General features: G+C 38.7%; 1 protein-coding gene across 1 annotated transcript; it reads right to left on the reverse strand.

Moving 5' to 3' along the window:
* Positions 1 to 9,915: 9,915 nt before the first annotated feature.
* LOC142451463 (olfactory receptor 6C2-like) lies at positions 9,916 to 10,910 on the reverse strand. The gene has a single exon (XM_075553255.1). It carries the CDS (start codon positions 10,885 to 10,887, stop codon positions 9,916 to 9,918), a length of 972 nt encoding a protein of 323 aa, XP_075409370.1. The 5' UTR covers positions 10,888 to 10,910.
* Positions 10,911 to 14,486: the final 3,576 nt, after the last annotated feature.

The following is a 14,486-nucleotide window of genomic DNA, read 5'->3' on the forward strand; positions in this document are numbered from 1 at the left end:
CCCAATCAAAAAAATATACGCACTTTTCAAGTGTATATGACCCATTTTAAAAAATAGACGACATGCTGGGATAGAAGACAAGCCTAAGTAAATTAAAACACATTGAGATTATCCAGACATCCCGCTCAGCCCACCAGGCCATAAAACTGAAGTTAAATAAAAGGACAACTGGGGGGGGGGGTGGAGGGGGAGGGGCACACAATTGGAGGATGAATAAAGACTTTGTGACATGAATTGATACTGGACCAGATTAGAGAGGAGTCTGGGAAGTTTCTAGAAATGAATGGGAATGAGAATACAGCATGTCCAAGTCTATGGGATACAGCAAAAGCAGTTATCTGAGGAAGTTTGTTATCAATTAAGAGACATATGAAAAAGGAATAGAGACATATGATTGATTTGCTATTACAAAACCTACAGCAGCTAGACCAGAGTCAAAAGAGCAACCCCTCCATCAGCAAAGTAAGAGAAATAAAAATCAGGGCAGTATTAAATGAATGGTAAGACAAGAGAACAATGAAAAATCAATGCAGCAAAAATATGGGTGTTTGAAAGTACCAATAGAATCGACAGTCCATTGGCAAGTGTAACCAAGGAAAGGAAGGACCAATTATCAAATGCCAGGATGAGTGATGAAGCCAGGGAACTTATAATAGACCCCAATGAGATGAAAAGGATAATCACAAAGCACTATGAAAGTCTGTAAACTAATGAATTTGACTACGTGGATGACATTGACAAATGCTTGGAAAAACAATCCCACCCTAGATGATCCCAGACAGAGATCAAGCACCTCAGAAGGCCCAAAGCAAAAGAAGAAAGAGATATGATCATCAAGAAACTACTAAATAAAAAACTCCTAGCACAGATGGCTTCAGAGGAGACTTCTACCAAGCATAAAGAGAAGAGCTGACACTGATCCTCCACAAATTATTCCAGAGCATATAAAAAGAGCAAGCTCCAATTTCATTCTACAAAGTCAGTATAACTTTGATACCCAAACAGAGCAAGGATCCCACAAGAATAGAGAACTAAAGACTGATACATATAATGAACATAGATGCAAAAATCCTTAACAAAATATTGGCCAATAGAATACAAAAGTATATAAAACATATCATGCATCATGATAAGGTGGGATTCATTCTAGAGATGCAGGGATGATTAAACATCTAATAATTCATAAAACTTACTCACCACATTGATAAAGGATAAGAATTTCATAATAATATCAATAGATGCAGAAAAAGCATTCGATGACACCCAACACCCGTTTCTAATAAAGAAACTCAAGAAGATAGGAATGAAAGGAAAATTCCTCAAGTTAATATATCTACGAAAAGGCATTAGTTAAAATCATAGTCAATAAACAAAAGACAAAAAAATTCCACTGAAAAAGGAGACAAGACAAAGGGTACCTTTGTGCCTATTTCTATTCAAAATCATACTGGAAGTCTTAGCTAACAATATAAGGCAGCGAAGGACATTAAAAGTATCCATCTGGGAGAGGAGGAGGTGAAACTATCGCTATCTGCAGACTACATGGTTCTATAATTGAAAACCCCAAAAACTCCACAACATGAGTACTGGCAGCAATAGAGGAATATGGAAGAGTGGCAGGATACAAGATCAACAAACAAAAGTGTATTGGTTTGCTATATATATTGGACAAGACTATGGAAGAGGAGATCACACAGGCAGTACCCTTCACAATAGCCAAGAACAAATGGAAATAGGGACACATTTAGCCAAAAAACAAAAGACTTATACAAGGAAAACTACAGGACCTATGACAGGAAACCAAAAGCAAACTCACAAATGGAAGAATATTCCATGCTTATAGATTGGAAGACTCAATATAGCAAAGATGTCAATCTTACCCAAGGCAATATATAAGTTTAATGCTATATTGATTCAAATACCAACAATATACTTCAAAGAATTGGAAAAACTGACCACCAATTTCATATGGAGAAGGAAGAAAGGCAGGGTTAGAAGAGATCTCCTAAGGAAGAAGGGCAAAGTTAGAGGGCTCACCTTATCTGGCTTTGACACCCACTCCACAGCCACAGTGGCCAAAACAGCATGGTACTGGAATAATGACAGATACACAGAGCAATGGAAAAGTACAGAAAGCACAAAAATATAACCATCAGCATATAGACAATCGATCTTCAACAAATGTCCCAAAAGCATTAAGTGGGATTTAGATGCCCTTTTTAACAAGTGGAGCTGGAAACAATGCATATCCACCTGTAGAAAAATGAAACAAGGTCCTTACCTTACATAATGCTCTAGAACAAAATCAAAGTGGATCACAGATCTAGAAGTAAAACCCCAAACTATCAGGACCATCAACAAAGGAATTGGGACAAACCTAAGAGCCTTGGCTCAGTGATTACATAGGCTAACATCAAAAGGGAAGGGCACACACAGCCCCCCTCCCCCACAGGTGAACCTGAAATCAACAAGTAGGATATACTAGGGATAAAACTTATGTGTGTCGAAAGTCTTCACCAAGAGAGTAACAGGAGAACTCACAGACTGGGAGAGGATTATTAGCAATGACTCAATAGACAAATGGCTTATTAATAAAATCTATGTTACCTTCCTAGTCTGCAAAAAGTGGTAAACAGTTAACCCCCTGATTAAATGGTCAAAAGACATGAAAATAAGTTTCACTAGGGGGGAAACTCAAATGACCAATAAGCATATGCGAGAATGCTCTTCATCTGTAGGCCTTAGAGAAATTCAAATTAAAGCAACCATCAGATACCATTTAACACCCTTGAGGATAACCCAAATCAGAAAACCAGAGAGCAACAAATATTGGAAGGGATGTGGCAAGACATGAAATTTCCTCCATTGCTGAAGGTCATTTGGATACATACAGCCTCTTTGGAAAGCAATCAGGATTATTGCACCAAAATTCACAATCCCAAAATATTGGAAACAACCTAAATTTCCATTGATAGATGAGTGGATTAGGAAACTGGCACATACACACAATGAAGTACTACACAATCTGAAAAAACACAGATGATTGCATGAAGCACATCGCCTCATAGGAAGAGTTGGAGGATGTTATGCTAAGTGAAGTCAGTCAATCACAAAAGGGTAAGTACCACATGAGTCCACTGAGGTAAGTATAATCAGCACAGTAAGTATAGAAGAAAAGCCACTTATCTCACACTATAAGGGTTGAGGTACAGGCATGCTGGTGTGACACAAGCCAAACTCAAAGATATACATGTTATTCCAACATAAAGAAGGTGCAAGGAGGGTAGGGGTGGGAAAAGGAGAGGGAAAGATTGGGGGGTAGTGGCACTGGGGCCGCGGGGGTGTGAGAGGAGTATTGGTTATGTCTTCACAGAATTGAGGGTGTGCATGCAAACTCCACCATGGTGCACCAAACCTTGAGGGAAACATAACGATAAGGAGAAATACATGACCAGACTGGGCTATGGGGCTGGCCCCAATCAGAGCCAAACTGACCCCATCCTAGAAATGTGTGCCTTAGAGGATAACAGTAAACCTACAGGTTGAGGAAAGGTGCAGGCCTGCTGTGCTACCATGGAAGGAAGCTGTGTTGGACAGGGTTCTCTAGAGAGACAAACCAGATTGCTAGTAATTATATATAAATATATTTATAAAGATAGATATAGAATACAAGAAATGAACCGTTAAATTATATACAGATAGATAATACAAGAAATTAACAGTTAAATTATAAAGCAGTGAGACACTGGCAGTCCTTTAAGGCTTGAGAGCTGCCAGTGCCAGTCCCCTTCTGTAGAGAGAGCTGGGCTATATATATCCAGGCAGCAAACAGCAAGGCAGGTCACCAACTGTCACCAACTGTCGGTCCCCAGCTCCAGAGACAAACATTCCAATCCTGTGGGATTAAAGGGACCTCAGTTTACAGCGATACAGTCCACAGGCTAGGCATCCCACAGGTAGTGTACCCTTTTAAATTGAGTCACAGAACAAGCAAGGTAAGGCTCACCGAGCCATTTATCGGTTCGCCCTTCAATTAATCCTACTTGTGTTTATCGGCCAGACTGGCACAATAAACTATCGCAATCCACCCGTGGACACCTGGCACCTGTACACAATTCTTTACCCATACATACTTATATAATTTCCAGATATTAATGAAATCACACTTATACTTATCATCAATCATCTATCATACATATAAATGAAAACACACTGAGTCAAATTGTATCTGCTATATCATACTTGAACAAAGGAAATATATGCAATAATCACATACAAAGAATATACATTGACAATTACAAGCCTCGCTTTTGTAATTGATTACGTGGTCATAATTGATAGGTAGAACTACCTTCTACTGCTACCCATTCTGTATTACATTTGTCCTCAGCAAGCACCTCAGCTGGCTGTGGTTTTTAGCCTGGCGGTGTGACCCAGGCCTTCATTCCTGAGGGTCTGGTTCATTATAATTCCGGTCAGGATTGGGTTGCTGTAACTTACCATTTACTTTAATAATAGGGCATGGTAACACTAAGAGTCGGCCTATGGGATCTCCTGGATTCCAGACATATTCTTCTTTACCTCCATTATGTAGTACCAGTCCAATTTCTCCTTGGTAATCAGGATCAATCACACCACTTAGTACAGTGACACTCTTCCTGACCTGTTGATTCAAAGGCATGAGAAGTCCAAAGTGTCCAGGGGGCATTCTCAGCTGCCAGTTCAGTGGAATCCATGCTGTGTTTCCAGGTGGGAGAGTTCCTTTCTTTGGGACCAGGACCTCCAGGCCTGAGGAACACAGGGTTGCTGGGACAGGAGCACAAATGCTACAAGGGGATCACTAGGAGTAATAGTGAGTGGTGCTACTCCAGCTACCACCCCTTGGTTCCTGGACCCATGAATTCTGGCTATTGGAGACACAGCACCATATATTGGCCGCTGGTTTAGAGTGTATGCAGCTTCCTGGAGAACATTGCCCCAGCCCCACAAGTTGTTGCCACCTAGTTGGGGCCATAATTGAGACCCCTCAAGAATGAAGGTCTGGGTCAGAAACCAAGAAGAAAAAAAGAGAGAGTGAGGGCCTAGACCTCATATGGACACACCAGTCCCTACACGGGGCTGCTAAGGCACAGAGAGGACTGTAAGGCTGACAACAGCTGAAGACGTCATGTCCCCTCACTGGAGCATATTGTGACAGAGGACAACATTGTGGGCACACAGCGGGGAGTGAATCCAGTCTGAATCCCCACAGCATAGAGAACCAAGAAGGGGACATTACAGATCTAAGGGGAGGAAAGCCAAGCCAGAATATCCCTGAGGAGTGTCCAAAATAGAGTTTGGGATAGGAGGGAGAGTTCCTGGAACCCCCCAGGACCAGTGGGGAGATGGTCAGAATGGTCAGTGGCCAGACCAGGAATCATCTATGCTTTTTATTGGGGGGGGGTGTCATGTTGTTAGTTATAATATATATAATTTTAATTATAGTTTAATACATAATATATATTATCTTTTTATCCAATTTGTTTGTGTTCTTTTTGTATTGTCTAACTTATTGTCCATTTGTCTACCTATATAAGGTAGGCATTGGAACCAAATCTGAGGAGGAAGCAATGGGACCAAAGTTTCCAGAAGGACTTAGGGAGAGAAGGAGACAGAGGAAGGGAGTGGTGAGCAAGCAATGCCATTGACAGGGGAACAACTAGGGAATTAAAATCAACAATGAGGAGGATATAGAGTTCCTGGGGGGTGTTGGAGCAACAAAAATCTAGCCGAGAGGAATTACTAAAGGCAGAAGAAGGCTGAGGGTAATGATGGGAAAGGCGGAAGTTAAAAGTGAACTGAGGAAATATCTAGGAAGCAAAACTCTGGTTAGAAGTACAAACATAGGTGTACACTTATGTAAATATATTAAATCATAAAAATAAAGGAATTGGCATATAAATGGCATTATATTGAGGAAATGGAAGGACTTTGGTCTTCTGCTCAAGCCCTCCCTCAACGCAAGAACAGTTTTTTTTCTAACAACCTGTATTTGTTATGCTCACCCTCCCTACACAATCGCAGAAGACAAAATGGGTGCGCAAGCAAATGTAGTGAAGGAAGCTGATGGTTCCCGGCTATCAAAAGATATAGCATCTGGTATCATAAGGGATTTAAGTTAAACAAGCAGCCCTCTAGCAGAGAAGCAGCAAGCCCACACAGAAGAAGCATACCAGTCTATGAGATCCAGAGGTGTCAACAGGATCAGGTAACAGGTATCAGAAGACCCAAACAAACAAACAAACAGACAGACAGATAAAACATACAGTTGAGAAAGAGATGGATCAGAGCAGAAATCTCAAATCCATTTGTCGACCGTGGGACATCCCCTCAAAGAAGGGCCACAAAGAAGGAATGAGTCAACTAGGGTGAAGTACAGCACTTATGAAACACACACTACTACTCTGGTTCCTTGAGGCTTTCTCACCACCCAAACATGCCCCCCAGGCCTGCCTTTCATTTTGGGCTGGGATGGAGCACATACACAGATATAGAAGAGCTCAGGACACATGGAATCCAGTCCAGGTAAACCCCTTAGGAACAGTAATCAGAGTAGTAATACCAGGAGGGTAGGGGGAAGGTTGGGAGAGGAGGGGGAAGATACTGCAGGGTAAGGAGACATTGGTTGGTGTAAGATGTTAAAATAATAATTAATTAATTATCAAGGGGTCATGAGGGTGGGAGGAGGGGAGAGTAAAAAGAGAAACTGACACTATGGCCTCAAATAGACTGTAAAATTTTAGAAAATAATGATGGAAGCATGTAAAACTTTGCTTGATAAAATTGATGTATGGATTATTGTAAGAGATGTAAGAGCCCCAATACAATGATGTTAAAAAAAACTCAGTAAATGGAACACTATGGATAATACAAGAACCCCAAATTTTCACTAATTGTAGTCCAGGAATATGAATAAACCTCGTATCAGACAAAGAGCACGGGAAGTGGATTTGGGCAACTGCCATCAGTCTGCACTGTAAAAAACGCTCAAACTCAAGTCCGTATATCCGATACAAGTCCATAAGCCCGTTTCTAGTCCATAAGTCCCTCTTCAGACATAAAGCCATATCCAATGATACAAAATGAAGGAAGATGCAGCCTGGTGGTTGAAAAGTCTTGTGGATTCAATGGCAATGGAAGCCTTACAGGCGTCGCGCAAGTCTCAATGAAGTTTGTTGGCATGAAGGTAAAAGCAGAGAGAGCTGAGGTCTCCTTAAGAAAAGGTCACCACAGGTAGACACCAGGCTGTGACCTTACTGACAGGCTGGATACCACCCCTACACTTTCATATCTTTATGTTGATACATATTTATGTAACTACCACAGACCAACCCTTGTCAACTTGACACCTTTACAGAACTCTTTATCCATACATAGTCTGTAAACAAAGACAATAGCATGATCATATTTATGCCTAACAGGATAAAATGTATATAACTCAAATTGTACCACCCTCATTGAAATATAATATTCCATAAGTGAACAAAGCAAAAATATTCAATGCCTAACCATTGAACTTGTGAGAACCCCATAATCCTATACTCCCATTAACATATTCCTCAACCAACGAAAGTTTGTAAACCAGCCACTTTATGTCCCCCACTCCTCAATTATGGGTATCCTGTTACTATACTGCCCATTTGTAATTCCCAGTGGTCTGAGAAGAGAAGCATGTCTTTGCTGTGAAGAATCTTTATTCTACTTGGAACCTTCTGATTTTGCCTCCATTAGCAAAGTCAAATCAATGGATTCATCATTAGTATGCACCAATTCACAGGCTCAAAAATCTTATCTTCATCTGGTTTGATTCTGGTCAAATCAATGTATGCTGCCTCATTTGCCCTCATCAAGAAAACCACTGGCCGCCTTGTCTTTCGACCATGGGGCCCTTCACAAATTCTCAACTACTCTAGCCCCTTGGACTAAGTCATGCCTTTGGCTCAGGTTCCACACAACTCTTTAACTTGAGGCCAACCAACCTGCTCTCATCTTCACACCCCATGTTTCTGTAGAACAGGTCCATGGGAATCATTGTTCAGACTCAACCGGTTTCTCCCACTTACACTCACTTGTGGATCCAGGTGATCACCCAACGATCCTTTCAGGCTGCCCTCGTGCTCTCTTTAACATTTAGTCCTAGAACGGAGAATTTCTTTTTTGTGTGTACAAGTAAGAGATTTATATATAAAAGAGCATTGAGAACATTGAGAAAACATTCCAGCCCAGTCCAGATCAAGTCCATAAGTCAGATATTAGCCCCTATGTCCAATACCAATCTATAAAGTCCTCTTCAGACTCACTAAACACGTGAAATGACACCAGATGTTGAAGACCACAGACTAGTGGGTAGAAATTTCTTGGGTCCAGTGGCATTGGAAACATCTCAGTGCTGGCAGGAGTCTCTGCATTAGGGTGGGTCCATGTTTCTTGTCAGCTCCTATGTCTCCCTGGATGTGAGCAGAGAGTATCCCACCTCCGAGGAGGAAATACGAAAGGAGAATTTGTTCATAGCTCCAGATTCCTCCAGCTTTATGAGCAAACCCACAGTTCAAAATTGAAAAACAAGATACTCCTTTTGTTCCTTCATCTACCAACAGCAATTTCAGCAAGTCTTTTAGGATACTGATTCCTCAAGGCACTGGGTGGAGCCTTCTCAAGGAGCTATGGTGTCACTGTGGTTAAGTTCTTGACAGGCGACCAAAAATTTCCACCATTAGGGACCCTGTAAGTAGGAATTGACTTGCCTCTCCACCATTTGATTTTACTAGGAACCCAACAGTAATAGATTGGATTATTTATCTAAATTTCCATTTAATCTGCATCTCTGATATCTTTCCATTGATAGAATTTTTATATTTACTTTCAGTTAAAGGTCTCAAATAGTATTTGTGAAAATTGATTCATTTTTGTGCGCTTTTAATTTATTTTTAAAGTCTTAGAAATGCCACTGTCTTTTTCTTTTCTAAATTATTTTTTACATCATGCCTTTATGCTGTTCAGCATTTTAACAAACATTACAGGTATTTCTTGAATTTTTGTATTATATTATCAATGTTTGAATATTGTAATTAATAGCATTATATCATTAATTTTATGCAAAACCAAATGATATTCCATATAATATGGCTATAGTGAATTATGAGATTATTTATTTAAAAATTGGATTTATCATAAATATATTTTCATGTCTACATAAATATATTTTCATGATTTCAAGTTGATAAATAGGTTATAGGGGTGGAGTCCAGCCTGTCAGTCAGGTCACAGTCTGATTGATGTGTCTTGGACTTCTCAGAAGGATTCTGGGAGTTTCCTCTCTTCCTCCCTGGAGGCGGGGCACACCCTCTCGGCTTCAGCTTCCCATGGACAAGCCAGATGGAGCCATGCTGATGGCAGTCAGACCCTTGGAGATGCTCCCGCCACCGCTGGATGCACAGGATTTTCCATCCACTGTGATCTTACTGAATTCAGCATCATTGCATGTAATGCATGAGTCTGAAGAGGAATTCATGAGCTTATGGGTTAATATTGAATTTGTGGACTTAATTTGGACTGGGCTGGGATGTTGATTGATGAATAATTGCTTCTTGATATAGTTATCTCATACACATATATGAGTGTCTCTGAATTTGTTTCTCTAGTCAACCTGGACTAAGAAATATCTTTACTACGATAAAAATCCTCTTCGAAAGTATGAGTAAAAAGCAAATGAAATTAATGAGTTTATTAACATGCAACAAAAGTCAATTTAAAGAGGAGTCAAGAAAGCTAACATAACTGAAATATAAATTAGCAGATTAAGATGATTACAAGTTTCAATGGCAGGTTATTTCAGGCATTAACCTTTTATTTTAATATTCTTTATTCACACCTATTTTAGTTATATTTCTTTAAAAATGATGCCATTCTTTTGATTGAATCTTTGAAAGCGTCCTTCACTTGCTTATTTCTCAGGGTATAAATAAATGGATTTAACATGGGTGAAATAGAAGAAATGAGGAGTGTTAGCACTTTATTAACGGTCACTTCTTCCTTTGCTGTAGGATTCATATAGATGAACATACATGTTCCATAAGTGATGGACACCACAATCATGTGTGATGAACAGGTGGAAAAGGCTCTCTTCCTTTGCTGGACAGATGGAAACCTTAAAATTGTCTTGATGATATAAGCATAGGAGAGAACTACACACATAAGGGTCAAGATGAGAGTCAGTACTGCACAAATGATAACAGTTTTCTCCATAAACCATGTATCTGAACACGAAATCTTCAGAAGAGGAGAAGCATCACAGAGAAAATGATCAATAACATTTGAATCACAGAACGCCAGATTCAGTCCTAGACTAAGTGGGGATATGATGATCAACAATCCAGATAACCAACAGCAAAGCACAAGTTTCTTGCAGACTCTGCTGCTCATGATGGTGACATAATGTAAAGGCTTGCAGATGGCCACGTAGCGGTCATAGGACATAGCGGCCAGGAGGAAAAACTCTGTGACTGCAAAGAGGTCAGTAAAAAATACCTGAACGGCACAGGCAGTGTAGGTGATGACCTTGTCACCTGCTGCTATGCTATACAAGTACCTGGGAATGCAGGCAGATGTGAATGAAATCTCTAAAATGGAGAAATTCTGTAAAAAAAAGTACATGGGGGTTTTGAGATGGGAATCCACAAGGGTGAGTGTGATGATGGTCAAATTCCCAGTTACACTTAACATGTAAGTGAAAAATAGAAAGACAAAAATCAGAACTTGCATATGAGGATCATCTGTCAGTCCCAGTAGTATGAATGCTGTTATTGTATAGTTTTTCATCACTGGTGGCTTCTTCAGTCCAACCTGCATGTCCAACAATTCAGAGATTATTTATGGAATATATAATGAGAATAAAGTCTAATGAATCACTTTATCTTCATTCTGATTTAATACTACATTTTAATACATGTTATAGAAATGATTCAATTTATTTACTAATATGGTATGATTTGTAGTATAAAAAGCTATTGGCTCCCATGCTGAATTAAAATTCACATCATTAGCGATAAATTTTTGTTTAAAGTTTTGACCCTTATCATTAAGATCCTGTCATATTATTTAGTTTGGACTCACTCTAAAATGTTTTGGGTACAATATAAGTTCTTGGTTCCAGCATCAGTTATTTTTGTTTGCATGTTTGTTTTGGAGAAGTGTATCTTTTCTCATCCTACAGAAAACAAAACATATTACTCATGAGCAAACAAAGAAGCTTCATTCTTATTTTCATCTTTCTTGTCTTAGTTTCCCTATGAATACATAATTTACTTTTCACTCACTGTCATGTGTAATACTATGTCTTAACACATAATTTATTTAATTCATAGTATTTATAAAATGCTTTGACAATTAGCTGTAAAACAACTACTCTCATATTTATGCATTTCTTCACCTTTTCCCTGCTTGATTCTCATATTTGTTGTTATCCACTGTTGAGTCCATCCTTGATTCATGAAGACCCATGAACAATCGGTCAAACCTCTGCTAGATTGGTTGCTGATTTGTTTCATTCCCAGGGTTTTTTGTTGATTGTTTCCCAGTAGATTGCCAGATCTTTTTCCTTAGTCTGTCTTAGTTTGGAAGCTCTACCCAAACCTGTTAAATATCAGGTTTCTGAAAGCATTTCAGGATATTTTCTCAAGACTTTAAGCAGCAGCAGGCAAGCCTCTACTAACCAAGGCATCTTGGCTGTTCCTAAAGCACATTGGGTGGGATTTGAACCTCGATGCTATGCATGAAAGGTAGAATGCTACCATTGAAATACCAGTTACTTCTATACTTTAGCCCACAATGCACTCTCCTGGGATCCTATAGCAAACAGTACTTTTCACTATCTCAGTGGTGAATTTAGAATGTATTTGATAGAATCGTGTTAGGGTCTTCCTCACCGATAGACAAAAGAACTAACACAATATCTGTTACATGGTGAATATGTGAGGAATCCTTACTGAAAAACTTTACATATACTAATATGCATACAAACATAGACAAAGGTGCTTATTCCTACTTGGACTCATATTCATATTCTTTGATTTGCTTATTACATTTCTGTATCTTTAATTCTATTTTCCATAATTTCTGGGAAATAGAACGAAAGAAACAGACGGTTTATGTATCCTTGTGCCCTCATTTTTGCTGCTTTTATTTTAAAGAAGATCTTGTTAAAAATTAGTTAATATTTTTAAGTGATTAACTCCTCTGCTTGTTTGAGTTACTTTTACTTTTGACAAAAGGTATTACTATCTTCTCTTAATTAAAATATATATTCTAACAAGGAGAAGCACATATGGGGTTGCCCTGAATTAAAAGCAGCAGGATGACTCACAACTAAGAACAAGAACCACGAAAAGTGCTGCAATGTGCTTACTTCTCTGCGATCTTTTTCCCTATCTCTGAGGCCACATGTGTATCGTTGTGCCCTAAAATATTTCTAAATTACACAATGCCACAAGATATTCAATAAAAATAATTGCCACTAATGTAAGTGACTAATTTCTGTTTTATTGTCCAATAAAGGACTAAAAACCTGAAAGGATTCAGAGACAGATATAAATATAGTGAGTTAAGCAATGGGCCGTGACCTGCAGTGTGGGATTGGGTTGTCTGATTGTGTAGAGGTTTGCAGTCTCAGTCCTGCATCGTTGCTATGAGGTGGAGTCCAGTCCTCAGTGGATGTGTTTTGGTGGGCTAAATATACATACACACACATATAAAATCTACAACCTAACATTTACATATCTCATCCTTAATATAGATAAGTGATAATATCTTATTCTCCAAAATATGGTCAAGGTTTTATTCTAAAGAAAATATCATAAATATTTTAAATTATATAATACTTACTTTTCTGTTCAACCAATCATCATTTCTTAAAGTTGTTTAAATATTGCAATTATTAAAGCCATTTAGTTGCATATGGCATGAAGTGACAAAGGCTTTCATGTGAAAGTCCCTTTACTTTTGCACATGCATTCATTCTCACACTCAGAAGTTCTCTGAGTATGGACAGAGCAGTCTCGCATTGCCATCAACAAATAGCACACGTTTTTTTTTCATAATAGGCTTTTAGCATTCTTGACCTAAGATATAATTAATTGAATAAGCTAGTATTTAAAAGGAAAAATAATCATTCTAATGACAGTACAATGCTGGAAATTCTTTTATTTTCCAAGAATTGTTATAACAAGTTCATAGGACAGAGACCCAGATACTATAAACCTTGGCTTTCTATTTTTTAATATTCTCTACCTACAAATAAATGAAGAAGCTAACAATCCCTGGTGAGTTACATTTGAAAGTCATTAATGACTCTTTGGAGTAATTTTATTAGACAGTAGCAAAACAAAGTCTCTTTGGATTGAGTGTCCTAGGAGACAATAAGAAAATCAGATTATTTAGTTAACTTTCCTATTAAAAATAAATTTTACCAAAGGAAAATGGCTATACAACAAATATTCACAGTGTTTTCATAATTTAAGTTAATAACTATCAAATTTATTAATATAAGAAGATTTGATCAATACTTTTGTAGATGTTGCTATTATGCTTGATTTTGGTGTTCTTGATCCCAGCATCCTGAAATCGTTATATCAGTTTTAGAATATATCCGTTCCTTCAAGACCTGGGGTCATATGGGTTAATGTTGCACTTGTACGTTTGGGAAGCACTGGTTGGGATGTATTCTTGATGTGCACTTAACCATTATACAAAACACTCTCTTATACATGAGTTTCTGAGGATTTGTTTCCCTAAAGTACCCAGACTAACACACATTATGGTACCTTGGGAGTGGAGTCCTGGAGAAAAAAATCATAAGATGGAGAGTAGATGTTTGTTTGACCTTTCCCACATGGTTGTTTTCTTCTTTGTCTAGCCAGAGGTCAGATAAAGTCAGTGTTTTATTGGTTGTTTTCTAGGGAAAATATGGAAAGTATGAAAATAGAAAGTTTGTGAGCCCACCTGATTTCAGCCATTAAAATTCAATCTTTAGATGGGCGGGCTTAGGACACACCTGTAAAGAAAGTTTTGAAAAAATATGCCCAACCCAGTGCTTTGGGGTACTCAGGAACCAGTAGTCTTTGTCAGAAGCTCGAAAAATCTGAAACAATGAAGAAAACTCCGCTATAGGACTGAATGTTAAAGGGAGCTTTTGAGCCTAAATGCTTGCTAGGTGACCACCTGGATCTACTTGTTGAGTGGAAGTAGGGGAAATGCAACAATAAAGCGACAGGTTGAGTTTGGCTACTGACGCCTGTGGACTTGATTTACAGGAAAAAGGAGGAGAAGACAAGAGCAGGTTGACTGGTCTAAAGTTCATGACCTAGCACAAGGGGCTTAGATTTGTTGAGCATTGGTGAGATACAATGGTCTAAAGGCAAGGCAAACAATGGGTACCCTGAGGAGCCTGAGAG

The sequence above is a fragment of the Tenrec ecaudatus genome, chromosome 6 (assembly GCF_050624435.1).
Source record: "Tenrec ecaudatus isolate mTenEca1 chromosome 6, mTenEca1.hap1, whole genome shotgun sequence".
Classification (NCBI taxonomy): domain Eukaryota; kingdom Metazoa; phylum Chordata; class Mammalia; order Afrosoricida; family Tenrecidae; genus Tenrec; species Tenrec ecaudatus.